We start from the raw sequence: 27,623 nt of genomic DNA, 5'->3' as shown, positions 1-27,623 counted from the left end.
CCTGTTCAAAGTCGGCCGTTGCTCCCCGTCGACATACCTTGTTACGCTGCAAACGGGGGCTCGTTAGGTATCGTCGGCCAAATTCGACAGCAAATTTCTATCGGGGACATTAAATTATCTGGGCCGGTGTTGGTCTCCTCCTCTCTGGAAATTCCGTGCCTGTTGGGGACAGACTTTTTGGCCAAAATGCCTGTCAAAATTTTTATTGACCAGGGATGCATCGAACTTCCATCGGGCCGACGTATAACGTTCTTGCCCTCCACCCCTGCCTTGCGTACAGCCTGTGCAACGGTACAGGCGCTCGTTGCTCGAACGGTGCGCGTACCCCCGGGGGCACAGATGCTCATGCCCCTGCGGTTGCGTCGACCGTTCGCTAAAGGGGTCTTAGACCAGGGTATTTTGCTGGGGTCGTCTAGGGCCGGGGTGAATGGGCCAGATTTGGTGACGGCCCAGACAATTGTTAAAAGGGATGAGGACCCGTTTATCGCGGTCCTCAATGTCGGGACACGGGCGGCGGTGGTTTCCCAGGGAACCGTGTTCGCACATGCGATTCCGGTACCTGCGGAAACGCCGATCATTGGCCAGGTGGCCACCGCTTCTCAGCCGCAACTGCAGTCAGACCATGACGAGGGTTGGCTAGAGGCGCTTTGTGCTGAGACACCTGACCTATCTGACTCACAACGTGCTAAATTGCGTACCCTTTTGCGAGAATTTTCCGACGTCTTTAGTAAGCACAAATATGATATCGGATGTACGAAATTGCTGCGCCACCATATTGACACCGGTGACAACGCTCCTATCCGCCAAAATCCTTTTCGGTTAAGTCCCGCCGAAAAGGATCATGTCAAATTGGCTGTAGATTACATGCTGGTTTCTGACATTATTTCTCCCTCAACCAGCCCTTGGGGTGCACCCATAGTGTTGGTTAAAAAGCAAGATGGGTCCCTAAGGTTCTGCGTTGATTCTCGGCGTTTGAATAAAATCTCTGTGGCTGATGCTTACCCGCTTCCTCGAATGGACGAATCTCTGGATGCCCTGGCTGGATCACGATTCTTCTCCACCTTGGATTTGCTGTCAGGGTTTTGGCAACTTCCTTTGGATGACGAATCGAAGCCCAAAACGGCTTTTCGAACGCCGCACAGCCTCTTCCAATTCAATCGTTTGCCTATGGGGCTCCACTCAGCTCCCGCAACGTTCCAGCGCCTAATGGAATTGGTTCTCGCTGGCTTGCAATGGGAGGTCTGTTTGATTTACCTGGACGACGTGATCGTATTTAGTAGGACATTGGAGGAACATCTTGATAGGCTTCGGGCCGTCTTTCTCAAAATGTGCACAGCTAATTTGAAATTTAAACCGCAAAAGTGCCATTTGCTCCACGAATCTGTGAGATATTTGGGTCACATCTTCGGACGGTCAGGTATCTCAACCGATCCCGCCAAAACGCGTTGTGTCAGCTCCTGGCCGACTCCCACCTCGGTGGGGGAGGTTAGGAGCTTCATCGGTTTTGCTTCATATTACCGGCGGTTTGTCGCGGAGTTCGCTTCCATCGCTAAGCTGTTACATGCCTTAACGGCGAAGGGGGTGAAATTTCATTGGGGGCCGGAAGAGGAGGCCGCATTTAACTCTCTTCGTGATGCCTTGGTGGGGGCCCCACCGTTGAGTTACCCCGATTTTTCACTACCTTTCGTGCTCGACACTGACGCGAGCAACACAGGGATTGGGGGCGTGCTTTCCCAAGTTGTTGGTGGCGTGGAGCACGTTGTGTCTTACGGTAGTAGAGTATTGTCTCCTGCCGAGCAAAGATACTGCGTCACCCGCCGTGAACTGTTGGCTATTGTTTTCTTTATTCAACAGTACCGGCCATATCTGTACGGCCGGCATTTCACCGTCCGTACAGATCATGCGGCATTGCAGTATGCCCTGCGTATTCACCAGCCATCGGGGCAGTTATCCCGATGGCTGGAGATCATTCAGGATTTCGATTTCGAAACAACATATCGCAAGGGGATTCGCCACACTAATGCCGATGCCCTGTCGCGCCTGCCGGCCACTTCGGATTGCACTTGTTTCTTGGGCTCGGGGCGTTGCAAATCGGCGAGCGACGGCCAGGATCAGGTCCTTGCGGCCGCCGTTGAGGCTCCTTCGGGCGTTGGCCCTATTGATATGGGAGGGAAGGATTCCCTACTGGGCTTGTCAGGTGCGGAATGGGGGCACCTCCAATTGGAGGATACTTCCCTCCTGGTGCTACGGCGTCGTGCGGAAGGATCCGGTCAGGGGAAGTCGGGCGTTGACTCATGGAGGTTGTGCCAGGGCATCCTCATGCGTTGGGACGGGACGATCCGCCGCCACAGGCTGGTAGTGCTTTCCACGTTGAGGTGTAGGGCTGTATGGGCTGCTCATGAGCGGCCCCTGCACCTGGGCACCCACAAAACCCTTGCCATGCTCCAGCTTAATTTCTTTTGGCCGGGCATGGCAAGGGATGTGGACGATCTCTTGCAGTCTTGTACCCAGTGTGCTCAACGGAAGCCGCCAGCAAGGGGAGCCAGCCCACCGTTCCAGTCTATTTCGGTCTCCCGGGTTAATGAGCTGGTCGCTCTTGATATTTGGGGGCCGTTTCCCTCTACGCCTAGGGGTAATAAGTACCTACTGGTTGGCGTGGAATATTTCACGCGATGGCCTATGGCTTGGCCCCTCGCCAACCAGTCGGCAGCAGCCGTTGCGGAGGCTTTTGTCCAGGGCTATGTCCTCGACAAGGGCGCTCCGGAACGGTTGTTGACCGATCAGGGAAAGAACTTCACTAGTTCCCTTTTACACGAGGTGTGTGAGCTTCTCGGTACGAAGAAAATTCGTACTTCCCCTTACCACCCACAAACGGATGGGATGGTAGAACGCCTGCATAGGACTATTACGTCCATGCTATCACACCAGGTATCTGAGTCCCAAACTGATTGGGACCTTCAGATCCCGGGAGTTCTGGCAGCTTACAGGATGGCTCCTCACACGGCGACCGGATTCTCGCCATTTTTTTTAATGTATGGCCACGAAGTTGACCCGCCTGTCGCAGCCCAGCACGCTAAGTCCAAATTGGCTGACCATGTTAAATTTAATATCCTCAAGTTGGCTGAGGTGCGGGAGGCGGCTATTCAAAACTCTGACTCTCGCCAGAAGGCGAATGAAAGGTTGCGATTACGCCGGTCACACACGGACGAATGGCACCCGGGCGACAGAGCGTGGCTACACTGTCCCCAGGTGCCATTGGCTACCTCGTATAAACTGTTGCGACCATGGAGAGGCCCCATGGAAATTGTGCAGGTTGTGCGACCCCAATGTGTTCGCATTAAATGGGGGAAGCGTCGGTGGTTCGTCCACCCTTCACGGTTGAAGCCGTTCTTTGCGCCACATGCTTTCTCTCACAACTATGGCCGAACATGTGGGGGGTCCACTGACTCCTGGAGGGTGGGTTCACCACCAGCCTCTGATCCGCTGCTAACTGTTCCGCCTTCAGGGGTCCAAGGATTAATGCCCTCTCGGCCGCCAGCCTCTCCCGAGGGGGTCGGCGCAGACTCGTCCAGGAAGCCGGAGGGCCGTGCGCCTGAACTGTCAACACCCGCCGCCAGCCCGACCGGGTCGGGCCCTTGTGACGGGCCCGCTGCACGGACACGCGCCAAAACGCGCTGGTTGTCATGAATTGCTTCCCGCGCGTGTTCCGCTGCCGTGGGGCTCGCTCACCGTTTTTTTTTTGGGGGGAGTGAATCACACTCTGTACATATGTTGCATGTTGGGGCTGGGGTATTTATAGGGGACCGTCGGTTGTTTGTTACTCTTGTTATTGTTACGGGGCACACGCATGTTGACTGTGTTAAGTCTTTATTGTTGGTTTTTGAGGGGTTTTGTTGCAGCCGGGACGGCTGCGGGCTGTATAGGGGCGGTGATGTAGGGGTTATTACGGGGAGAAGGGCGGACAGAAAACACAGGGTGTCTGCACCCACACACGGGTGTCTACATCCACGTCCGCATCCGTTAACCACTGGGGGGCCATGGGGGCTCTGTGATCCCCCATAACTCCGCCCCTCGAAGGGAATTCCTATAAAAGGCGGGGAGCCAGAGAGCTCAGGGCCAGTGTGGAAGAAGCAGTGAAGTCTGAAGACCGGCAGAATAGGCCCTGGGACTCCCCTGTCTCGCTGCCCTTGTCAGGGCCGAGCTGGGCAAGCCAGTGGCGCGGCCCCAAGAGCTTCCGGACATCTGCTCTTGTAAGAGCAAGGCCGGGTTAGCTGGGTGCCGGGATGTGCTTTACCAGGGCCGGATCAGACAGCCTCCCATAGCACTATTAGAGGACTGGGAACAGGACAGGGGAAATAGTGCTAGGGGTATTTTCCCATTTAGTACGGGTGAAGGGGCCGTTACCCCTTCAAGTATTGTACTGCCCTTGAGGTTAATAAAAGAGTGTGCCTCGACTCCGTCGTCAGTCTCCCTGGAACCCACTACATATACACTGTGCGTGTACAGACTATTTGTATACTGTGTGGGTAAACTGTGTACGCTGTGTACATGGTGTGTGTAGACCTTGTGGGTACACTGCGTGTGTACAGTTTGTGGGTTGTCTGGATCAGTCGGGCGGCAACATCTTTTCATCGGCTGCGCTATGCTGTGTGGAAGCTACCTGGTCTGTCGCTCCGCATGAAGCTTCGGTTCTTCTCGGCCAGTTTTGCCCTCCCTTCTGTAGGCATGTGAAACGTGGACCCCTCTAAATGGAACATCTGCGCCAGTTAGAAACATTCAGGCTATCATGCCTACACTCAGATTGAGGGAAGCCAAGTGGTAGCACATTCTATATTTATTGCAGAGGTTCAAGGTTCAAATCCGACAGGCACGTCTGGCTACTCCAGTAACATTAAACAAAATATGCACCGTCTGCTTAACAGTGGATGTAAAACATACGATTGTGTCATTCAAAACGCATAGGTCATTGCATGTTGGTGTCATGGTCAATATTTGGGCAATTTCAAACATTATCCAGAAATTACATAATAAAGATTACACATCAATCATCACCCCTTACTGACAGACTCATGCCCACATGCAGTTGACAGCAGTGTCACCTTATGACAAAAAGGCAGCTGCCACTTGAAGGTGCTCTTCGAGTGTTTGTGATGAGACATGAAACTGAGTTGCTGAGGCAATTAAGCAAGCACCATATCAATGCAAATATAAATATAACAGTGGAATACTTGGAAGCTTATTGGGTCTTGCTCCTGATTATTCATCTACCCAACCACAGGTCAACAAATACTCGCCGCTCTTACTCTGCAGGTTGAACCCAGGAATTCAGTGTTCAAATTCACGTTCTTTTCATTAAAGGCCTGTGACAAAGGTGCATCTATTGGAGCTTCATTGTCTCAAGCCTACCCATCTACCGGGTCTCCATTTGACTTTGTATTGTCTAAGAAGTCCACCCACACCTCCACTTCCACAAACTGCTGGGAGTTGCCTAGCTCTGCCTCGAAGTCAGAATTCTCCTCCTGCTTCACGTTGCCTCCATCGATGTGAAGGTACGATTTTGGAGTTGAATCTTCATCTTCACAGTTTACCGTCACTTTTTCGCTTTTCACCATCACTTTCTCACATTTCACCTTTACTTCTTCGCTCTTCATCATTTCTTCACATTTCACCTTCGCCTCTTCACATTTCACCTTGATACCTTTAAAAGTGTCCAAGCTGGGATTCACTTCTGGTTTCATGAGGGATGGGCTCACTGCAGCACTTTGACTTTCACAAGCCGATTTCAGACTCCATTTCTTGGGGATCTTCTGATGCTTGTGTGTCCTCTGGTGATGTTTAAGAAATGATGACCGTGCAAACGCCTTCCCACACAGAGTGCAACTGAAGGGTTTCTCTCCCGTGTGTGTTCTCTGGTGTAATTGAAGATGTTGTGAATGTGCAAACGCCTTACCACACACAGTGCACTTGAAGGGTTTCTCTCCCGTGTGTGTTCTCTGGTGTAATTTAAGATATGGTGATTGTGCAAACGCCTTCCCACACAGAGTGCAACTGAAGGGTTTCTCTCCCGTGTGTGTTCTCTGGTGTGCTTGAAGATGTGATGATTGTGCAAACGCCCTCCCACACAAAGTGCAACTGAAGGGTTTCTCTCCCGTGTGAGTTCTCTGGTGTATTTTAAGATGTTGTGAATGTGCAAACGCCTTCTCACACAGAGTGCAACTGAAGGGTTTTTCTCCTGTGTGTATTATCCAGTGTTTTTTAAGAGTAGATTTATGTGAAAATGCCTTCCCACACACACTGCACTTGAAGGGTTTATCTCCCGTGTGTGTTCTCTGGTGTGATACAAGACCAGATGACTGTGAAAACGCCTTCCCGCACAGACTGCACTTGAAGGGTTTCTCTCCTGCGTGAGTTCTCTGGTGCTGTATCAGATGTTTAACATGATCCGTGCTGTATGCACACTGGTTGCATTGTTGCCTTTTTGCACCGAGCTGTGCTGAGTGCCTTTGCTCCATCAGACCAATTCTGCAGAGGAAGTGCCAGAGGAAGCATCAGCTGCAGACAGAAAAAAATTAATATCCAGACCATCTACGTCAGTATAGAGGCACAAAAGAATGCATATATACACAGTCACACATGACTTGCACGTCTATACTCATTCATATATTCATGATAAGAGTGAAAAAGATTCCCAAATTTATCACATGGGCACACAATGAGAGGGCAAATGGTCAGCCTGGAAGCCCTAGTATCTTAAAAATGACTGTTAACCTAAAACTCCAAGCACACAATTTCAGTTGTCTGGCTACAAAAGGAATATTTATGAAAGCAAAATGCAGCTAACATCATAAAGGGTGTTGAAAATAATACTATTTGTATTATGCAGAAATTCATAAATTAATGTTCAATCACAACTTAAAGGTGTGAAGCCAGGCTCAGATTTCCTTGAATGCTGGGATGAACAGATCTAATTTCAGCTGCATATGTGCTGTGTTAATTTCCTGTTTCCATTCTCGTAAAAAGTTCCAAAGGAAAACTAAAATAAACAATTGTTTTGATTTAACCTCTGTGTTCAATCGAGTTAATCTACTTCACAGCAAATACAAACTTGACACTGTAACACACAATGACATGGTAAAAAGGTGGTGTGTTCAGAACCATGCCTGGCCACCTTCATATGCTCCGTAATAATGCTTCCCCACAATAAGTGAAGTTTTCACCAATCAATCACGTTTGCTGTCGGCGATAATCAAACTTTAATTGTGATAACACTATGTAACACAATTTTTGTTCCTGGGTACTAATTGTTATTTTTTTATTGCTTATGCCAAAATGTCTAGAAAATGGCTTATTCCCCACAAACATTGCTTTTGTGACCAGAATTATACAAGAACTAAAAAAACTAATTCACCTATTTTCTCATTGAAAAGAGATACATTTCTAAATATCACTGTCCTGGTCACAAAAGCAAAGTTTGTGGGGAATAATATCAATTTTTTGTACTTTAGAGGCAAAAGCAATTAGGAAATAACACATACTACCCAGGAACAAATGTTTTTTTTGTTACACAGTAGAAAAACTGCGCCACCGCTCCCCACATAAACTCTTACATACACATATATTTCACATGAATGCCATGTAAGTGTGGATCACTTGTCAGCAGGTCATGGGAATGATCCAGGTGTCAAGGGTTGACTGAAATGATTAACAGATGCACCAGCTGTGCATCCTGCTGTCTTGCTGCATTTGAGGCACCCAGCATTCCACCCATTCATGTGAGCATTGCTACTCCAACCTCATTGTTGTTGCAGAGCGAATACCTCCAACTGCCCTGCAGCATACGTCACGGGCCTCTTCGAGAGGCTGATCTTGACAACAGGTCTGATCAACTCCACATCCACCAATCTCTTCTCTAGCCAATGCCATGCCCGTTTAGCCCGTAACATCTGGACTAACAGAAGATGATTGTGCATGCTGTCTGTTTATGCGGAATTCATGACCCAACCAATGCAGCCTCGCCTGCCAAAGTCTCAGATGATATTTTGTACTGATATTTTAGGGCTCTGTAAGGTTATAATACAATCTTGTTTGGTTCAATAAAGGGGATCATAGGGAGGCCAGCCTTAATAAAAAGCCAGAACATACAGTCCTTAAAATAAGTTCATATTGTGCATCCACAGAGAAAGGAGTAATATCTGTGGCCAAGAAGACTGACAGCTTTATTCGTTCATTTATTTCTAAATCCTCTTGTCTTGGTGAGGTTTGTGGTGGCAGCACATTCAGTAGGGCAGTCCAGACCTCCCTTTCCCTGGCGACAGACGAGCTCTTCCTGGGGAATTCCCAAGCGTTCCCAAAGCCAGCCAAGCGACGTATTCCCACCAGAATGTCCTGGGCCAGGCCCCTGGGACGTCCCCCAGTGGGACGTGCCTGGTAGAGTTCCAGGGACAGTCTATTAGAGGGCATCCTTACAGATATTATATATTGATATCACTCATGGAACGATGCCTGGTGGCTAGGTGACCCACGTAACCCATTTGGGCTCAACCTGGAAAGGCTGCGTGGCACCGTCCTGTGCACCCACCATCCACAGGACGAAGGGTGAGAGGCGGGTGCGATGCCAACATGACAGGGAAAGGGGATGGTCTCAGATAGACTAGACCTGGGCGATGGACACTCACAGCTTTGTATGGAGCAAAAGTCCAGGCAGCTTTCACAGTGTTACACAGTCTAATGAAAGAATGCTGCTAGACAAATTTAAAGTGAGACTTTGGCTGTCAAACCAGAGCTGGTCGTGAACACATTAACCATGCATGGGAGCTCCTCCACCACTTGCAGAACTGCCTGATTACTCATGGAGAGTTGAGCAGGTACAGTGTTGTATGAAATCAAATTCCCAGGCAGGTGATTTATTTTTGTGGAACATACGAAAGGCCCCATTTCATGATGGAATTATCCAAGCACAAAACAAGATTCTCTAACCCCATTTCATTGAGTAGCCATGACCAGATCATCAGCAGATATAACATGGTTGACCAGGGAACGATCCCTTAACTATAACCAGGCATCGATGCGCGTATCATTTTAACCGTAACAAATGCTATTTATTTCTATGGCCATTGAGAGCTTCTCAAACGACAATTATTGAAGATGCTCTGTAATGTAATGAATGGGGCCAGAGTGAATTTCTGTCACAAGCCAAGTTGAACAGGAAATGGCTCCGATTCCTGGTCACGCAGCTTTAGACGGGCTTTCCCAAAATCATAAAAATCATCAAAGAATGTGAGCAGAGGCAGACATAAAAAAACAAAGAACCCAAAGCCCCAATACTCTATATGGTACTATTTGCCTTAATTACATCAATAAAGCAGAGATCTAGTTTCTGCTGAAAATCCGTAATCCTCAGCCCCTTGAATATCAGAGACTACGATCTGGGAAAGTGCCTCGCAAAGCCAAAAGTGCAATATTCAAAAATTAAGCTTTAAGTAAATAATGGCCTGAGGTAAAAAGAAAATAAATAATAAATTACGCAATTGAAATAAACATTGAGAAACCATATACAAAAACATTTGCAAGACAAAATATGGGAAAAATCTACATAAAGCAAACTTTGTGCATGTGAACGTTTTTTTGTGAACCAAATTGTGCCATCACCACCAGATGGCAAAACATCAAATATTGTCTATCCTGAAGCTCTCCAAGGGCAACGTATTTAAAAGTTGTCCTCATTATTATGAAACAAATAAGCCCTGCTATTGTATAACACAACCACAAAACCGTGACAATATACACACATCTACAGACATCATTGGCAGAATTCAATTGTAATGAAACCCAGCATGGCAAGACATTACTCTTAATGTTTGATTACCGAGACCTGAGCTAAGCCGGGAAACTTAAGTTATTACTGGATACTATACTTCCGATAAAGTTTGTGCGTGAGTGGGGAGCGGTAGTGCAACGGTTAGCGTGCTGCGCTATTAACCCAACGAGCCGATTTCTATTTCCACAGAGCCAAGCCACAACATTTGGCTGTCGTCTGATGAAGATGGTTGGAATTAGTGTCAAAACGTTGTACTCAGATTGTAAATGTTGTGGCTTGGCTCTCCAACACACCGATGAGATGTACTAGTACACTACACTATACACTACTATACACTACATTATACACAACTATACACTACACTAAACTATACACTACACTATACACTACACTACACACTAGTTCTGTACTAGTGATGCATTGGCCACGTTCTGTTTACCTGACAAACCTCTTACTAATTGGCTGTGTCGGGTGGTGGCGGGGCTAACGGCACATTGATTTATTTACGCGATCTCACACAAACAAATCTGTATTATGGCTGTATATTTGGAGTTTGCGTGTCCCTCTCTCTCCGTGGTCGCGTGGATTCTCCTCTGGATCCTGCGGTTTTCCCTGCACATTTAGAGTCAACATCACCACGCGTTTAGAGTATTTGACCGATAAACATTTCCACACGTTAAATTTCGATTTAAAGCTTTCGTGACTGCAGGGATTCATCTTCTTGGTTCTTTCGGTAAAGTCACGTAGAAGGGAAGTAATAAACTAATCAAAATAAAACATAATAAAAAAATTCTCACGACGTTTCGGCCACAACGCAAGCAGCCGTCCTCAGGTGAAAACCAGGTGTCGACAGACCTGGTTTTCACCTGAGGACGGCTGCTTGCGTTGTGGCCGAAACGTCGTGAGAATTATTTTATTATGTTTTATTTTTATTATTGTATTACTTCCCTTCTACGTGACTTTACCGAAAGAACCAAGACGATTTCCACACGTTGATAAGCCCCCCACTGTGTTGTGGGCAGGTCACTTCTGAAAACGAGCGGTGTAGCTCAAGTGGCCTATGCCTGGTAAAATAAAAAAAACGTAGAAATATTTCAAGTAAAACAAAGTTTCAAAGTAGTGAGCCAGGTGAAGACAAATTAAACTTAAGCAGAGAATTAAAGCAAATGCAATCGGGCGAGGGCAGGAGGCAAGGCCCCGCATGGCTAGGCCCCGCGTTGTAATGTTCCAACCTGGACATCGATTCCATACTCGCTGCTACTCAATTGATATCCCTACGAGGGAGAAGGAGCGAGGCTCTACCTGGGCTTACAACAACAACCACCACAACAACCACCACGATGTAAACTTCTCACCTCGGATCTCAGTGAGCGAGCGTGCGCGAAGCAGCAGAGACCTGGTTACTCGTGACGTCATGAGGCAGGTGACGTGACGTCACTTGCGGGGTTCACACAATCCCCTCCCCCAACGAACAGCAGGGTAACTGAATATATTATACACTATGGGGACCTCATTTGCCAGTAAAAATATGATAATTGGTTCTTTACCCTTCTATCTGGCAACAAAACTGACACCTTTTTACAAGGAGTCATGTTTGCATAGACCACAATACCTGCAGTCATAAATACAAACAAAAGACATAACTCTGATAATGTGCACTGTCCTTGAAGTTGATTGGTCCACACCCGAGACAGCTTTCCTTCGAGCCTAGTCTCACATGGGTTGGACCAGAAGACGCCAAAAGGCGCACAACTCAAAGACAATGCACCATCAGAGTATGAGAGCTCGGGGCAAACATCTACACTATGGGGACCTCATTTGCCAGTAAAAATATGATAATTGGTTCTTTACCCTTCTATCTGGCAACAAAACTGACACCTTTTTACAAGGAGTCATGTTTGCATAGACCACAACACCTGCAGTCATAAATACAAACAAAAGACATAACTCTGATAATGTGCACTGTCCTTGAAGTTGATTGGTCCACACCCGAGACAGCTTTCCTTCGAGCCTAGTCTCACATGGGTTGGACCAGAAGACGCCAAAAGGCGCACAACTCAAAGACAGTGCACATTATCAGAGTTATGTCTTTTGTTTGTATTTATGACTGCAGGTATTGTGGTCTATGCAAACATGACTCCTTGTAAAAAGGTGTCAGTTTTGTTGCCAGATAGAAGGGTAAAGAACCAATTATGAATATATTATGTTAATGAGAGGGGCCCATGTCAGGTGATGGTGCTTGGCTGCTGACCCCATCCCAAATAAGCATTGTACTGGAACGGAAATCAGCAGACGTGACGTCACGCTCAAAATCAAGCTGGAGGGGGTAAATACCTCGGTGACATGACGTCACTAGTGGGGGACACCTCCCCCTCACATATAATGCCGAGTTAATGAGGGGTGACGTCAGAGAGCGAGATCAGGGTTAGAGTTCAAGTTTATTTAGATTCCATTTCTGTGGCTCCCTCTCTTGAACAGAAACCCATTGGGTGCGTGAGCTCAACAACAACGTGAACATTGTGTGTGGACACTGTTGGCGCAGTCGGGGGCACAGGTGGTGCATTGGCCAGTCATTTAAGTCAGTCGACCCATGACACCTGGATCTGCCCCGTGCACATAGCCTGGCACAAGCGCCGTGGTGACGTCACCGCCACTTAGTGGCGAATGGCGGTTGTTGTTACTGTGTGTGTATACACTGCGTGTACAGACTGTATACTGTGTGGGTAAACTGTGTGTACGCTGTGTACATGGTGTGTGTAGACCTTGTGGGTACACTGCGTGTGTACAGTGGGTGGTCCGAATCAGTCGGGCGGCATTATCTTTTCATCGGCTGCGCTATGCTGTGTGGAAGCTACCTGATCTGTCGCTCCGCATGAAGCTTCGGTTCTTCTCGGCCAGTTTTGCCCTCCCTTCTGTAGGCATGTGAAACGTGGACCCCTCTAAATGGAACATCTGCGCCAGTTAGAAACATTCAGGCTGTCATGCCTACATTCAGATTGAGGGAATCCAAGTAGAAGCACATTCTCTATTTATTGCAGAGGTTCAAGGTTCAAATCCGACAGGCACGTCTGGCTACTCCAGTAACATTTAACAAAATATGCACCGTCTGCTTAACAGTGGATGTAAAACATACGCTTGTGTCATTCAAAACGCATAGGTCATTGCATGTTGGTGTCATGGTCAATAATTGGGCAATTTCAAACATGATCCAGAAATTTCATAATGAAGATTACACATCAATCATCACCCCCTGCTGACAGACTCATGCCCACATGCAGGTGACAGCAGTGTCACCTTATGACACAGAGGCAGCTGCCACTTGAAGGTGCTCTTCGAGTGTTTGTGATGAGATATGAAACTGAGTTGCTGAGGCAATTAAGCAAGCACCATATCAATGCAAATATAATAGTGTAATACTTGGAAGCTTATTGGCTCTTGCTCCTGATTCTTCATCTACCCAACCCACAGGTCAACAAATACTCGCCGCTCTTACTCTGCAGGTTGAACCCAGGAATTCAGTGTTCAAATTCACGTTCTTTTCATTAAAGGCCTGTGACAAAGGTGCATCTATTGGAGCTTCATTGTCTCAAGCCTACCCATCTACCGGGTTCTATTTGACTTTGTATTGTCTAAGAAGTCCACCCACACCTCCACTTCCACAAACTGCTGGGAGTTGCCTAGCTCTGCCTCGCAGTCAGAATTCTCCTCCTGCTTCACGTTGCCTCCATCGATGTAAAGGTACGATTTTTGAGTTGAATCTTCATCTTCCCAGTTTGCCATCACTTCTTCGCTCTTCACCATCACTTTCTCACATTTCACCTTCACCTCTTCGCTCTTCATCCTTTCTTCACATTTCACCTTCGCCTCTTCACATTTCACCTTGATACCTTTAAAAGTGTCCAAGCTGGGATTCACTTCTGGTTTCATGAGGGATGGGCTCACTGCAGCACTTTGACTTTCACAAGCCGATTTCAGACTCCATTTCTTGGGGATCGTCTGATGCTTGTGTGTCCTCTGGTGATGTTTAAGAATTGATGACTGTGCAAACGCCTTCCCACACAGAGTGCAACTGAAGGGTTTCTCTCCCGTGTGTGTTCTCTGGTGTGATTGAAGATGTGGTGATTGTGCAAATGCCATGTCACACACAGTGCACTTGAAGGGTTTATCTCCCGTGTGTGTTCTCTGGTGTAATTTAAGATGTTGTGAATTTGCAAACGCCTTCACACACAGAGGGCAACTGAAGGGTTTCTCTCTTGTGTGTGTTCTCTGGTGTCTATGAAGACATGAGGACCGTGCAAATTCCTTGTCACACACAGTGCACTTGAAGGGTTTCTCTCCCGTGTGTGTTCTCTGGTGTAATTTAAGATGTTGTGAATTTGCAAACGCCTTCCCACACAGAGTGCAACTGAAGGGTTTCTCTCCCGTGTGTGTTCTCTGATGAAATACAAGAGAAGATGACCGTGAAAACACCTTCGCGCACAAACTGCACTTGAAGGGTTTTTTTCCTGTGTGTGTTCTCCGGTGTGTTTTAAGAGCAGATGAATTTGAAAATGCCTTCCCACACACACTGCACTTGAAGGGTTTCTCTCCTGTGTGAGTTCTCTGGTGCTGTATCAGATGTCCAACATGATCCGTGCTGTATGCACACTGGTTGCATTGTTGCCTTTTTGTACCGAGTTGCGCTGAGTGCCTTTGCTCCATCAAACCAATTCTGCAGAGGAAGTGTCAGAGGAACCGTCAGCTGCAGACAGAAAAAAATTATATGCAGACCATCTACGTCAATATCGAGGCACAAAAGAATGCATATATACACAGTCACACATGACTTGCACGTCTATACTCATTCATATATTCATGATAAGAGTGAAAAAGATTCCCAAATTCATTACATGGGCACACAATGAGAGGGCAAATGGTCAGCCTGGAAGCCCTAGTATCTTGAAAATGAATGTTAACCTAAAACTCCAAGCACACAATTTCGGTTGTCTGGCTACAAAAGGAATATTTATAAAAGCAAAATGCAGCTAACGTAGCAAAGGGTGTTGAAAATAATACTATTTGTATTATGCATGAATTAATGTTCAATCACAACTTAAAGGTGTTAAGCCAGGCTCAGATTTCCTTGAATGCTGGGATGAACAGATCTAATTTCAGCTGCATATGTGCTGTGTTAATTTCCTGTTTCCATTCTCGTAAAAAGTTCCAAAGGAAAACTAAAATAAACTATTGTTTTGATTTAACCTCTGTGTTCAATCGAGTTAATATACTTTACAACAAATACAAACTTGACACTGTAACACACACTGGCATGGTAAAAAGGTGGTGTGTTCAGAACCATGCCTGGCCACCTTCATATGCTCCGTCATAATGCTTCCCCACAATAAGTGAAGTTTTCACCAATCAATCCCGTTTGCTGTCGGCGATAATCAAACTTTAATTGTGATAACACTATGTAACACAATTTTTGTTCCTTGGTACTAAGTGTCATTTTTTTATTGCTTATGCCAAAAAGTCTAGAAAATGGCTTATTCCCCACAAACATTGCTTTTGTGACCAGAATTATACAAGAACTAAAAAAACTAATTCACCTGTTTTCTCATTGAAAAGAGATACATTTCTAAATATCACTGTCCTGGTCACAAAAGCAAAGTTTGTGGGGAATAATATCCATTTTTTGTACTTTAGAGGCAAAAACAATTAGGAAATAACACATACTACCCAGGAACAAACCACCTTTTTTTGTTACACAGTGGAATAACTGCGCCACCGCTTCCCACATAGATAAACTCTTACATACACATATATTTCACATGAATGCCATGTAAGTGTGGATCACTTGTCAGCAGGTCATGGGAATGATCCAGGTGTCAAGGGATGACTGACTGAGATGATTAACAGATGCACCAGCTGTGCTTCCTGCTGTCTTGCTGCATTTGAGGTACCCAGCGTTCCACCCATTCATGTGATCGTTGCCACCCCTAATCTCATTGTTGTTGCAGAGCAAATACCTCTAACTGCCCTGCAGCATACGTCACGGGCCTCTTCCAGAGGCAGGTCTGATCAACTCCACATCCTCCAATCTCTTCTCTAGCCAAAGCCATGCCCGTTTAGCCCATAACATCTGGACTAACAGAAGATGATTGTGCATGCTGTCTGTTTATGCGGAATTCATGACCCAACCAATGCAGCCTCGCCTGCCAAAGTCTCAGATTATATTCTGTACTGATATTTTAGGCTCTGTAAGGTTATAATATAATCTTGTTTGGTTCAATAGAGGGGATCATAGGGAGGCCAGCCTTAATAAAAAGCAAGAACATACAGTCCTTAAAATAAGTTAATATTTTGCATCCACAAAGAAAGGAGTAATATCTGTGGCCAAGAAGACTCACAGCTTTATTCATTTATTTCTAAATCCTCTTGTCTTGGTGAGGTTTGTGGTGGCAGCACATTCAGTAGGGCAGTCCAGACTTCCCTTTCCCTGGCGACAGACTCTGGATCTTCCTGGGGAATTCCCAGGCATTCCCAAATCAGCCAAGCGACATATTCCCACCAGCAAGTCCTGGCCCGGGCCCCGGGGACTTCCCTCAGTGGGACGTGCCCGATAGAGTTCCAGGGGCAGTCTATTGGGGGGCCTCGTTACAGATATTGTATATTGATATCACTCGTGGAATGAGGCCTGGTGGCTCGGTGACCCACGTAACCCATTTGGACCCAGCCTGGAATGGCTGCGTGGCACCGTCCTGTGCGCCCACCATCCACAGTACGAAGAGTGAGAGGCGGGTGCGATGCCAGTATGGCAGGGAGAGGGATGGTCTCAGACAGACTAGACCTTGGTGATGGACACTCACAGCTTTATATGGCGCAAAAGTCCAGGCAGCTTCCACACAGTGTTACACAGTCTAATGAAAGAATGCTGCTAGACAAATTTAAAGTGAGACTTTGGCTGCCAAACCAGAGCTGGTCGTGAACACATTAACCAGGTATGGGAGCTCCTCCATTACTTGCAGAACTGCCTGATTACTCATGGAGAGTTGAGCAGGTACAGTGTTGTATGACATGAAATTCCCCGGCAGGTGATTTATTTTGGTGGAACATACGCAAGGCCACCTTTCATGATGGAATTATCCAGGCACAGAACGAGATCATCTAACCCCATCTCCTTGAGTAGCCATTTCCAGATCATCAGCAGATATAACATGGTTGACCAGGGAACGATCCCTTAACTATAACCAGGCATCGATGCACGTATCATTTTAACTGTAACGAATGCAATTATTTATATGGCTATTGTGAGCTTCTCAAACTACATAATTAATGAAGATGCTATGTAATGTAATGCATGGGGGCAGAGTGAATTTCTGTCACAAGCCAAATTGAACAGCAAATGGCTCCAATTCCTGGTCACGCAGCTTTAGACGGGCTTGCCCAAAATCATAAAAATTGTCAATGAATGTGAGCAGAGGCAGAGACATAAAAAACAAAGAACAACCCAAAGCCCCAAGCCTCGATATGGTACGATAGACCTTAATTACATAAAAAAGCAGAGACATTACTCTTAATGTTTGATTACTGAGACCTGAGCTAAGCCGGGTAACTTAGTCATTGCTGGATAAATACTATACTTCCGATTAAGTTTGTGAGTGAGTGGGGAGCGGTAGTGCAACGGTTAGCGTGCTGCGCTATGAACCCAGCGAGCCGATTTCTATTCCCGCAGAGCCAAGCAACAACATGTGGCTGTCGTCTGATGAAACTGGTTGGAATTAGTGTCAAAACGTTGTACTCAGATTGTAAATGTTGTGGCTTGGCTCTTCAACACACCGATGTGCTGTACTAGTACACTACACTATACACAACTATACACTACACTATACACTACACTATACACAACTATACACTACACTATACACAACTATACACTACACTATACACAACTATACACTACACTATACACTACTATACACTACACTATGCACTACAAATTAGTGCTGTACTAGTGACGCATTGGCCACGTTCTGTTTACATGACAAACCTCTTACTAAATGGCTGTGTCGGGTGGTGGCGGGGTTAACGGCACATTTATTTACGCGATCAATCCCAAACAAACCTGTATTATGGCTGTATATTTGGAGTTTGCGTGTCCCTCTCTCTCCGTGGTCGCGTGGATTTTCCTCCGGATCCTGCGGTTTTCCCTGCACATTTAGAGTCAACATCACCACGCGTTTAGAGTATTTGACCGATAAACATTTCCACAAGTTGATAAGCCCACTGCGTTGTGGGCAGGTCGCTTCTGAAAACGAGCGGTGTAGCTCAAATGGGCTATGCCTGGTAAAATAAAAAAAAACGTACAAATATTTAAAGTAAAACAAAGTTTCAAAGTAGTGAGCCAGGTGAAGACAAATTAAACTTAAGCAGAGAATTAAAGCAAATGCAATCAGAAGAGGGCAGGAGGCAAGGCCCCGCATGGCTAGGCGCCGCGTTGTAATGTTCCAACCTGGACATCGATTCCATACTCGCTGCTACTCAATTGATATCCCTACGATAAAGAAGGAGCGAGGCTCTGTCTGGGTTCACAACAACAACAACCACAACAACGACCACCACGATGTAAACTTCTCACCTCGGATCTCAGTGAGCGAGCGTACGCGAAGCAGAAGCGACCTGGTAACTCGTGACGTCATGCGGCAGCAGGTGACATGACGTCACTTGCGGGTTCAATCCCCTCCCCCAACGAGCAGCAGGGTAACTGAATATATTATAGCAATAGGTTTTTACCCTTTTAAACTGGTACAAAACTGACACCTTTATACAAGGCATCATGTTTGCAATAACCACAACACAAGTAGTCAAAAATGCAAACAAAAAGAAGCAACTATGATAATGATAATATGCACTGTCCTTGGAGTTGATTGGTCCACACCCGAGACGGCTTTCCCTGATACTGCACTGTTTGAGTAGTACGCCTTCTGGTGTCATCTGGTTCTATGGCTCCCTCTCTTGAACAGAGACCCATTGGGTGCGTGAGCTCAACAATAACGTGAACATTGTGTGTGGACACTGTTTGTTGGTGCAGTCGGGGGCACAGGTGGTCCATTGGCCAGTCATCTAAGTCAGTCGACCCATGACACCTGGATGTGCCCCGTGCACATAGCCTGGCACAAGCGCCGTGGTGACGTCACCGCCACTTAGTGGCGAATGGCGGTTGTTGTTATTGTGTGTATACACTGTGCGTGTACAGACTGTTTGTATACTGTGTGGGTAAACTGTGTGTACGCTGTGTATATGGTGTGTGTAGATATTGTGGGAACACTGCGTGTGTACACTGTGTGTGGGTGGTCCGAATCAGTCGGGCGGCATTATCTTTTCATCGGCTGCGCTATGCTGTGTGGAAGCTACCTGGTCTGTCGCTCCGCATGAAGCTTCGGTTCTTCTCGGCCAGTTTTGCCCTCCCTTCTGTAGGCATGTGAAACGTGGACCCCTCTAAATGGAACATCTGCGCCAGTTAGAAACATTCAGGCTGTCATGCCTACACTCAGATTGAGGGAATCCAAGAAGAAGCACATTCTCTATTTATTGCAGAGGTTCAAGGTTCAAATCCGACAGACATGTCTGGCTACTCCAGTAACATTAAACAAAATATGCACCGTCTGCTTAACAGTGGATGTAAAACATACTATCGTGTCATTCAAAACGCATAGGTCATTGCATGTTGGTGTCATGGTCAATATTTGGGCAATTCCAAACATTATCCAGAAATTACATAACGGAGATTAAACATCAATCATCACCCCCGACTGACAGACTCATGCCCCATGCAGGCGACAGCAGGGTCACCTTATGACACAGAGGCAGCTGCCACTTTAAGCTGCTCTTCGAGTGTCTGTGATGAGATATGAAACAACTGAGTTGCTAAGCCAATTAAGCAAGCAGCAAATCAATGCAAATATAAATATAACAGTGGAATACTTGGGAGCTTATTGGCTCTTGCTCCTGATTATTCATCTACCCAACCCACAGGTCCACAAATACTCGCCACTCTTACTCTGCAGGTTGAACCCAGGAATTTGAGTGGTCGAATTCACGTTCTTTTCATTAAAGGCCTGTGACAAAGGTGAATCTATTGGAGCTTTATTAAGCTTACACATCTACCGGGTCTCCATTTTAATTTGTATTGTCTAGGAAGTCCACCCACACCTCCACTTTCACAAACTGCTGGGAGTTGCCTCGCTCTGCCTCGCAGTCAGAATTCTCCTCCTGCTTCACGTTGTCTCCATCGATGTGAAGGTACGATTTTGGAGTTGAATCTTCATCTTCACAGTTTACCGTCACTTTTTCGCTCTTCACCATCACTTCACATTTCACCTTCACTTCTTCGCTCTTCATCACTTCTTCACATTTCACCTTCGCCTCTTCACATTTCACCTTGATACCTTTAAACGTGTCCAAGCTGGGATTCACTTCTGGTTTCATGAGGGATGGGCTCATTGCAGCACTTTGACTTTCACAAGCCGATTTCAGACTCCATTTCTTTGGGATCTTCTGATGATTTTGTGTCCTCTGGTGTCTTTTAAGATTTGATGAATGTGCAAACGCCTTCCCACACAGAGTGCAACTGAAGGGTTTCTCTCCCGTGTGTGTTCTCTGGTGTGATACAAGACCAGATGACTGTGAAAACGCCTTCCCGCACAGACTGCACTTGAAGGGTTTTTCTCCTGTGTGTGTTCTCTGGTGTCTATGAAGACCTAATGACCGTGCAAATGCCTTGTCGCACAGAGTGCACCTGAAGAGTTTATCTTCTGTGTGGGTTCTCTGGTGCTGTGTCAAATGGCCAGGACGATCCGTGCTGTATGCACACTGGTCGCATTGGTGCCTTTTTGTACCGAGCTGCGATGAGCGCCTTTGCTCCATCAGACAATTCTGCAGAGGAAGCGTCAGCTGCAGACAGAAAAAAGAGAATATCCACACCATCTACGTAAGTATCGAGGCACAGAGGAATACATATATACACAGTTACACATGACTTACACGTCTATACTTATTCATATGTTCATGAAATAGTGAAAATATTCCAAAATTCATCACAGGGGCTGTTATGACAAACAATGAGAGGGCAAATGGTCATAAATATGCCTGGAAGCCCTAGTATCTTCAAAATGAATGTTAACCCAAAACTCCAAGCACACAATTTCGGTTGTCTGGTTAGAAAATGAATATTTCTAAAAGCTAAATTCAGCTAACAAAGCAAAGTGTGTTGAAAATAATACTATTTGTATTATGCATAAATGCATAAATTAATGTTCAATCACAACTTAAAGGTGTGAAGCCAGGCTCAGATTTCCTTGAATGCTGGGATGACCAGATCTAACTTCAGCTGCATATGTGCTGTGTTAACGTCCCGTTTCCATTCCTATGAAAAGTTCCAGAGGAAAACTAAAATAAACTATTATTTTGATTTAACCTCAGCGTTCAAAAGAGTTACTACACTTTACTGCAAATACAAACTTTACACTGTCACACACTGGCATGGTAAAAAGATGGTGGTGTGTCCAGAACCATGCCTGGCCACCTTTATCTGCTCAGTATTAATGCTTTTCTCACTTCACCAATTAATTAATTGAGGATCAATCAACATAGCCCAGACCCACAATAAGTTACGTTTTAACTTATCAATTACGTTTGTTGTCAGAGATAATCAAACTCTAATTATTGATTTCATAATCTTCCTATATATAAAAGTCTCCATGCGCTCGCGCTTGTGGGGGATTTGGCTCTCGGACGGTGGGGTTTAAGACCGAAATAATTTGCCAGGCGGCACGCCCTAAGCCCCGTGGTGGGAATAGGCTATTCCGTTTTCACATTTGTAAACTTTAAAGTAGTTTAATTAACACATTTGTGCCGTTTCATTATTCATTATTTACTTATTGCACGACATCGACCATACCAAGTGACGCCAATTGCGTGGAGCGGGCGGACCCTGCCAAGTGATGCGCGTTCGCTCCAGCTCACGGGGGACATTTTCTTTCACGCGTTTTACAGCCAACACATACACACATCACGCTGCGGATATTTCTTCACAGTGTCATGTCCTCTTCGCACCCCCCCCCCCCCCCAACACGATGCGTCCAGTTTATACTACAGACTCCGTAGACAATAATATTTTACTGCTTAAATAGCATTATTCTTGCACGGGCAGGGGATGCTGGGGAGGGGGGTAGCGGCTCAGCCCCTAGCCTGGCAACGTGCCAACTCCGCTGCCTCGACAATGTAGGCCAGGACGGGGGCTGCGCATGGCACAAGGCCTCAACACGCCTATGGTAAGTACAAATTTCCTTGCTTTTTACACTAATAACTCAAGTCGATTGTTTACTATTGTAGGGCTGTTACAGAGGGGCTGGTTGTGTAGGGCTGTTTGCATAGGGGCTAACGGATAACAAACACAGTGGGCGGGGACTCCGTGAGCACACGGGGTGGTGCCCGCAACGACGTCCGTACTGGACGGCGTGAGGGGGGTTTCGATCCTCTAGGGGGGTATAAAAAGGGTTGAGCCAGAGAGCTCGGGGCTCAGTCTTAGTGTAGTTAAGGGAAGAGAGAAGACCGGCCAGATAGGCCCTGGACTCCCCCTGGGACGCCGCCCTTGTAAGGGCAGTGCAGGCTGGAGCCAGTGGCGTGGTCCCGGAACCAGAGTCAGACCTCTGGGATTCCGGGTACCGTAGCCCGACTGACCAGTGTCGGGCCAGACAGCCTCCCCTAGCCCGTTAGCGGAGGACTCGGCTAGGAAGGCTAGCTAGGGGTGAATTCCCAGTTGTACGGGTGAGGGGGCCGATACATCCCTCCAGTATTGTAAGACATTGTGCAAATAAATACGTGTGCCTTACCCCGTTGTCCACGCGTCTTCAAGAACACTTCATCTGGCGTCAGAAGAACCAAGAACATGGACACGCGCCAAACAGCTCGAGCCAGGGAACAGCAAACGGAAGACGCCGCCGAAATTGTCGAGCCCGAGATGGCTCAACAAGACGACGTGCAGCCGGGGCCGGACGCGTTCTTGCCGGAGCGTCGCCATGAAGAGGAGCAGCGGACAGACCACCTGAGGCTGGCTCACGAGAGGCTGGCGGAACTGCTCTACGCCGCTGCCGCTACGCTGGAGAACATCACACGGCTGGGGGCTGGTGGTCCACCGCGGGGCGAGGGGAACCGGCGTCCGGAGCGCCTTCCCGCCATTTCTGAAGATTCAAATTTTGAATTTCCCGCCATCGACGCGGCGACCGCTAGGGGCGTGGCCAACCTCAACCTGGGGTCCGACATCGGCCGCGCTGGGGCTGCCGCATCAACGACGGAGGAGGGCGCGTCATCAAAGCTGCGACAGGCGATGCCATCTGCCGTTCGCGCCGAGACGCAGCCGGGTCGGGGAGACAGCAGCCCACGGGACTCCACGGCAACCGCTGCGCTGCATCAAAGGCTGCCCCCGCTTAAAGAATTCGTGGGCGCAGAGGGCGACTGGAGCGGCTTCCGAAGACGCTTCCTCGCCCACCAAGAAATGGCTAAATGGACAGACGCAGAAGCTCTCAGCGCCCTGCCGGCGCTCCTGGACGGCGACGCGCTTGCCGCCCTAACATCGGCACCGAAGGAAAGGCGCTCTACGTTACCAATGGCGCTGCAGCTGCTGGGAGGGGTCTACGGACCATCGGCGGAATGCAGACAGGAGTTCTACGACCGCAAGCGGGGAGAAAAGGAGTCGCCCCTGGCGTACCGAACGAGCCTCCTGGCGATGGCCAAGTCGGCCTTCCCCCGTATGGATGACGACGGCATCGACGCTATGGTGACGGAGAAAATACTCCTCCTGGCTGACGATCTTGACATCGCTGTCGTCGCACAGGAGGACGCGGAAATGACATCGCTCCAGGCGGCGCGGCTCCTCCACGCAAACCTCCTGTCGCTCCGGCGAAAAGCCAGCAGGGCATCGGCGGGGCGTGCGGTGGCTGCAGCCACCCTTCCGACGGAGGAACTCTACGCCGTCGACCACCGACGGCAACAGGCGACGAGTGTACGGCCGGGCCAGGACGGGTCGGGCCGTTCCGACCATTCGTCACCTCCGACGTCGCTCCCGCGGTGCTTTAACTGCGGCGTCCGGGGCCACGTCGCCTCGGGGTGCCGCTCTCCTCGTCAGCGCGGGACGACACCTCACCGGGACGACGGGCCTCATCCCAAGCTCCACCATCAAAAACCGGCGAGTCGCGGCACCCCACACGTTTGGCCCACACACACACCCGTCACGCACTCAAACACCGCGACGAGAGGGGGGCCGGTATCACGCACCATCGCACCATCACGCACCACTCCGGGTACCCATATCGAACCCGGCCAGTGGTCCGTGCTGGCCGATCGCGTGGTTGCCGCATCGTCGGGGTCGTCGGCCGTTGTGGGGTATATCGACGGGGTTGAAGTGCGCATCCTGGTCGATACGGGAGCATCGGCGACTATTATTTCGGAATTAATTTATAATATTCTCCCCGTCCGGAGTCGTCCCTTGATGCCAGTTAACATACCATTCTATGCGGCTAACGGGGGCTCACTTGGCATCATCGGACAAATTCGTGCCCAAATTTGTATCGGGGAAATAAAATTGTCTGGGCCGATTTTTGTTTCTTCCTCGCTGGCGGTTCCGTGCCTGCTGGGGACGGACTTCCTGGCCAAAATGCCGATTGTAATTTTGATCGACCAGGGGTGCGTAGAGCTTCCATCGGGCAGATGCATGGCGTTTCTGCCATCACCGGTTGCGACTCGGACGGCGTTCGCGACGGTGCCGGCGCTCGTGGAAAGAACGGTACGCGTTCCTCCGGGGACGCAAATGCTGGTACCCTTGAAACTTCGGCGGCCCCTCGTTAAGGGTGCTGGGGCACAAGGGGTACTGTTGGGACCGTCTAGGGCCGGGATTAGTGGACCTGACTTACTACCGGCCCAGACCATAGTGAGAGGGGATGGTGAACCCTTCATCGCGGTCCTAAATGTGGGCTCGCGGACGGTGGTGATCCCACAGGGGACCGTGCTTGCTCACGCAACGCCGGTGCCGTGTGAGGAACCCGCCGTAAATTGCGTCAACACTGTCCCTGCGTCGCGACCGCATTCGGACAGCGATGAAGGGTGGCTCGAGGCGCTTTGTGCGGGATCGACGGACCTGTCCGATTCAGAGCGTCAACAACTTAAAACATTACTGCGAGAATTTTCCGACGTTTTTAGTCGAAATAAATATGATTTGGGTTGCACTCACTTGCTGCGTCACCATATTGACACGGGTGACAGCGCGCCAATTCGCCAAAATCCGTTTCGGTTGAGTCCCGCCGAAAAGGACCATGTCAAATCGGCTGTTGATGACATGTTGGCCGCGGACATAATTTCTCCTTCCACCAGCCCTTGGGGAGCGCCGATCGTCCTGGTTAAAAAGCAGGACGGTTCGTTGCGGTTTTGCGTTGACTTCCGGCGTCTTAATAAAATTTCGGTTGCCGACGCATACCCGCTCCCTCGGATGGATGAATCGCTTGACGCCTTGGCGGGAGCGCGATTCTTTTCCACATTCGATTTACTTTCGGGATTCTGGCAGCTTCCTCTGGATGATGAGTCAAAGCCTAAAACTGCTTTTCGTACACCGCACGGCTTGTTTCAATTCAACCGGTTGCCGATGGGCTTACACTCAGCGCCGGCAACTTTCCAGCGTTTAATGGAATTGGTTTTGGCTGGACTGCAATGGGAGTCGTGCCTCATTTATTTGGATGACGTTATCGTCTTTGGAAAAACCTTTGATGAACATCTCCAGAGGTTGCGGGCGGTTTTCCTAAAGATGCGGGCTGCTAATTTGAAATTCAAGCCCCAAAAATGGCATTTGTTGCGTGATTCGGTGCGTTATTTGGGGCACATCGTGGGACGCTCAGGTATTGCTACCGATCCCGCCAAAACGCAGTGTGTCAGCTCCTGGCCGACTCCCACCTCGGTGGGAGAGGTCAGGAGTTTCATTGGGTTCGCGTCGTATTATCGACGGTTTGTTGCTGATTTTGCGACAATTGCTAAACCCCTGCACGCTTTAACATCTAAAGGGGTTCGGTTCCACTGGGGTCAAGAGGAGGAGGCTGCGTTCCGCTCCCTTCGGGACGCCCTGGTGAAAGCCCCTCCCTTAATCTACCCTGATTTCTCGAAGCCCTTTTTGCTCGACACCGATGCGAGCAACACGGGTATTGGGGGTGTGCTTTCCCAGGTGGTTGATGGCGTTGAACGGGTGGTCGCATACGGTAGTCGGGTGTTGTCTCCTGCGGAGCAGAGATATTGTGTCACCCGTAGAGAACTGTTGGCAATTGTTTTTTTCATCCAACAGTATCGCCCATATCTGTACGGTCGGCATTTCACCGTCCGCACAGATCATGCGGCTCTACAGTATGCCCTGCGGGTTCAACAACCATCGGGACAGTTGTCTCGATGGTTGGAGGTTCTCCAGGATTTTGATTTTGAGACCACTTACCGTAAGGGCGTTCGCCATACCAACGCGGACGCTCTGTCACGCATGCCAACCACCTCGGAATGTGCATGCCTCCTGGGGTCGGGACGTTGCAGACCTTCAGGGGACGCATCGGTTCCGATCCTGGCAGCCACCGACGACGACGAACCACTGCCTGATAATTCGATCGAACAACAGGGAAGGGATTCCCTGTTGGGGTTGCCCGTCACTGAGTGGGGGCGCCTCCAAATGGAGGATACCTCCCTCCTCGGGTGGCGTCGTCGCGTCGGGGGTGCTGGCCGGGTGAAAGGTCATTCGGGTGCATGGGAAATGGTACAGGGTCTGCTCATGCATTGGGACGCAAAATCACAGCGACATCGGCTGGTCGTCCCTTCGGAGTTGCGAGGCAAAGTGGTGTGGGCCGCGCATGAGCGCCTGTTACATCTGGGGACTCTAAAGACCCTTGCACTGATACAACTAGATTTTTTTTGGCCTGGTATGACAAAGGATGTTGGGGATCTTTTGAATTCATGCCCGCGGTGTGCGCAACGGAAACCGCCGGCACGGGAGTCTAACCCGCCTTTACAATCAATCAAGGTGTCCAGAATAAATGAGCTTGTCGCGCTGGACATCTTGGGCCCATTTCCCGCCACCCCCAGGGGCAATAGGTATTTGCTGACAGGAGTCGAGTATTTTACGCGCTGGCCCATGGCCTGGCCCCTTGCCAACCAGTCGGCAGCAGCCATCGTGGACGCCTTTGTTCAGGGATACGTCCTGGACAAAGGTGCTCCGGAACGGCTGCTGACCGACCAGGGTAAAAATTTTTCAAGCAAATTACTTAAACAAGTCTGTGACCTCTTAGGCACAAAGAAAATTCGGACCTCCCCGTATCACCCACAGACAGACGGAATGGTCGAGCGCCTGCATCGCACCATTTCGTCAATGATGGCACAGCAGGTCTCAGATTCTCAGACTGATTGGGACCTGCATATTCAGGGGGTCTTGGCGGCATACCGGATGGCACCCCATGCAGCTACGGGATTTTCCCCCTTTTACCTTATGTACGGTCGCGAACCCGACCCGCCTGTTCGCGCCCAGCTGCAGATCCCCGACCCGCAAGGAAAAACTAAATTGGCTGACCACGTCAAATTTAATCTGGCTAAATTAACAGAGGCGCGGGATGCTGCGAGGTTGAACTCGGACCTCCGTCAAAAGGCGAACGAGCGCCTCAGGCTGGGTCGGGCGCATGTAATACAGTGGAAACCGGGGGACAGGGCATGGTTGCACTGTCCCCAAATACCCCTGGCCACCTCCCCTAAGCTGGCG

At 48.6% G+C, this 27,623-nt stretch overlaps 1 protein-coding gene across 2 annotated transcripts in view; it reads right to left on the bottom strand.

Moving 5' to 3' along the window:
- LOC133361792 (zinc finger protein OZF-like) overlaps window positions 1-27,623 on the bottom strand; it is an 89,076-nt gene that overhangs the window by 40,605 nt on the left and 20,848 nt on the right. The window contains exons 1-2 of one of the 2 annotated variants that reach the window (XM_061580790.1): window positions 13,840-14,850; window positions 5,862-6,421 (exon numbers count right to left, since the gene is read on the bottom strand). The exons of the other annotated variant lie outside the window; for it this stretch is intronic. Of the exons in view, the coding sequence (XP_061436774.1) occupies window positions 5,862-6,421; window positions 13,840-14,518 (1,239 nt within the window). The 5' untranslated portion in view covers window positions 14,519-14,850. Of the gene's footprint in view, window positions 1-5,861; window positions 6,422-13,839; window positions 14,851-27,623 lie in introns of those variants that run through there. 2 annotated transcript variants of the gene reach the window in all.

Source organism: Lethenteron reissneri, unplaced genomic scaffold, assembly GCF_015708825.2.
Source record: "Lethenteron reissneri isolate LAM-NWPU_2019-01 unplaced genomic scaffold, ASM1570882v1 scaffold_124, whole genome shotgun sequence".
In the NCBI taxonomy this organism is placed as follows: domain Eukaryota; kingdom Metazoa; phylum Chordata; class Hyperoartia; order Petromyzontiformes; family Petromyzontidae; genus Lethenteron; species Lethenteron reissneri.
This window is presented reverse-complemented; position numbering and strand designations above follow the sequence as displayed.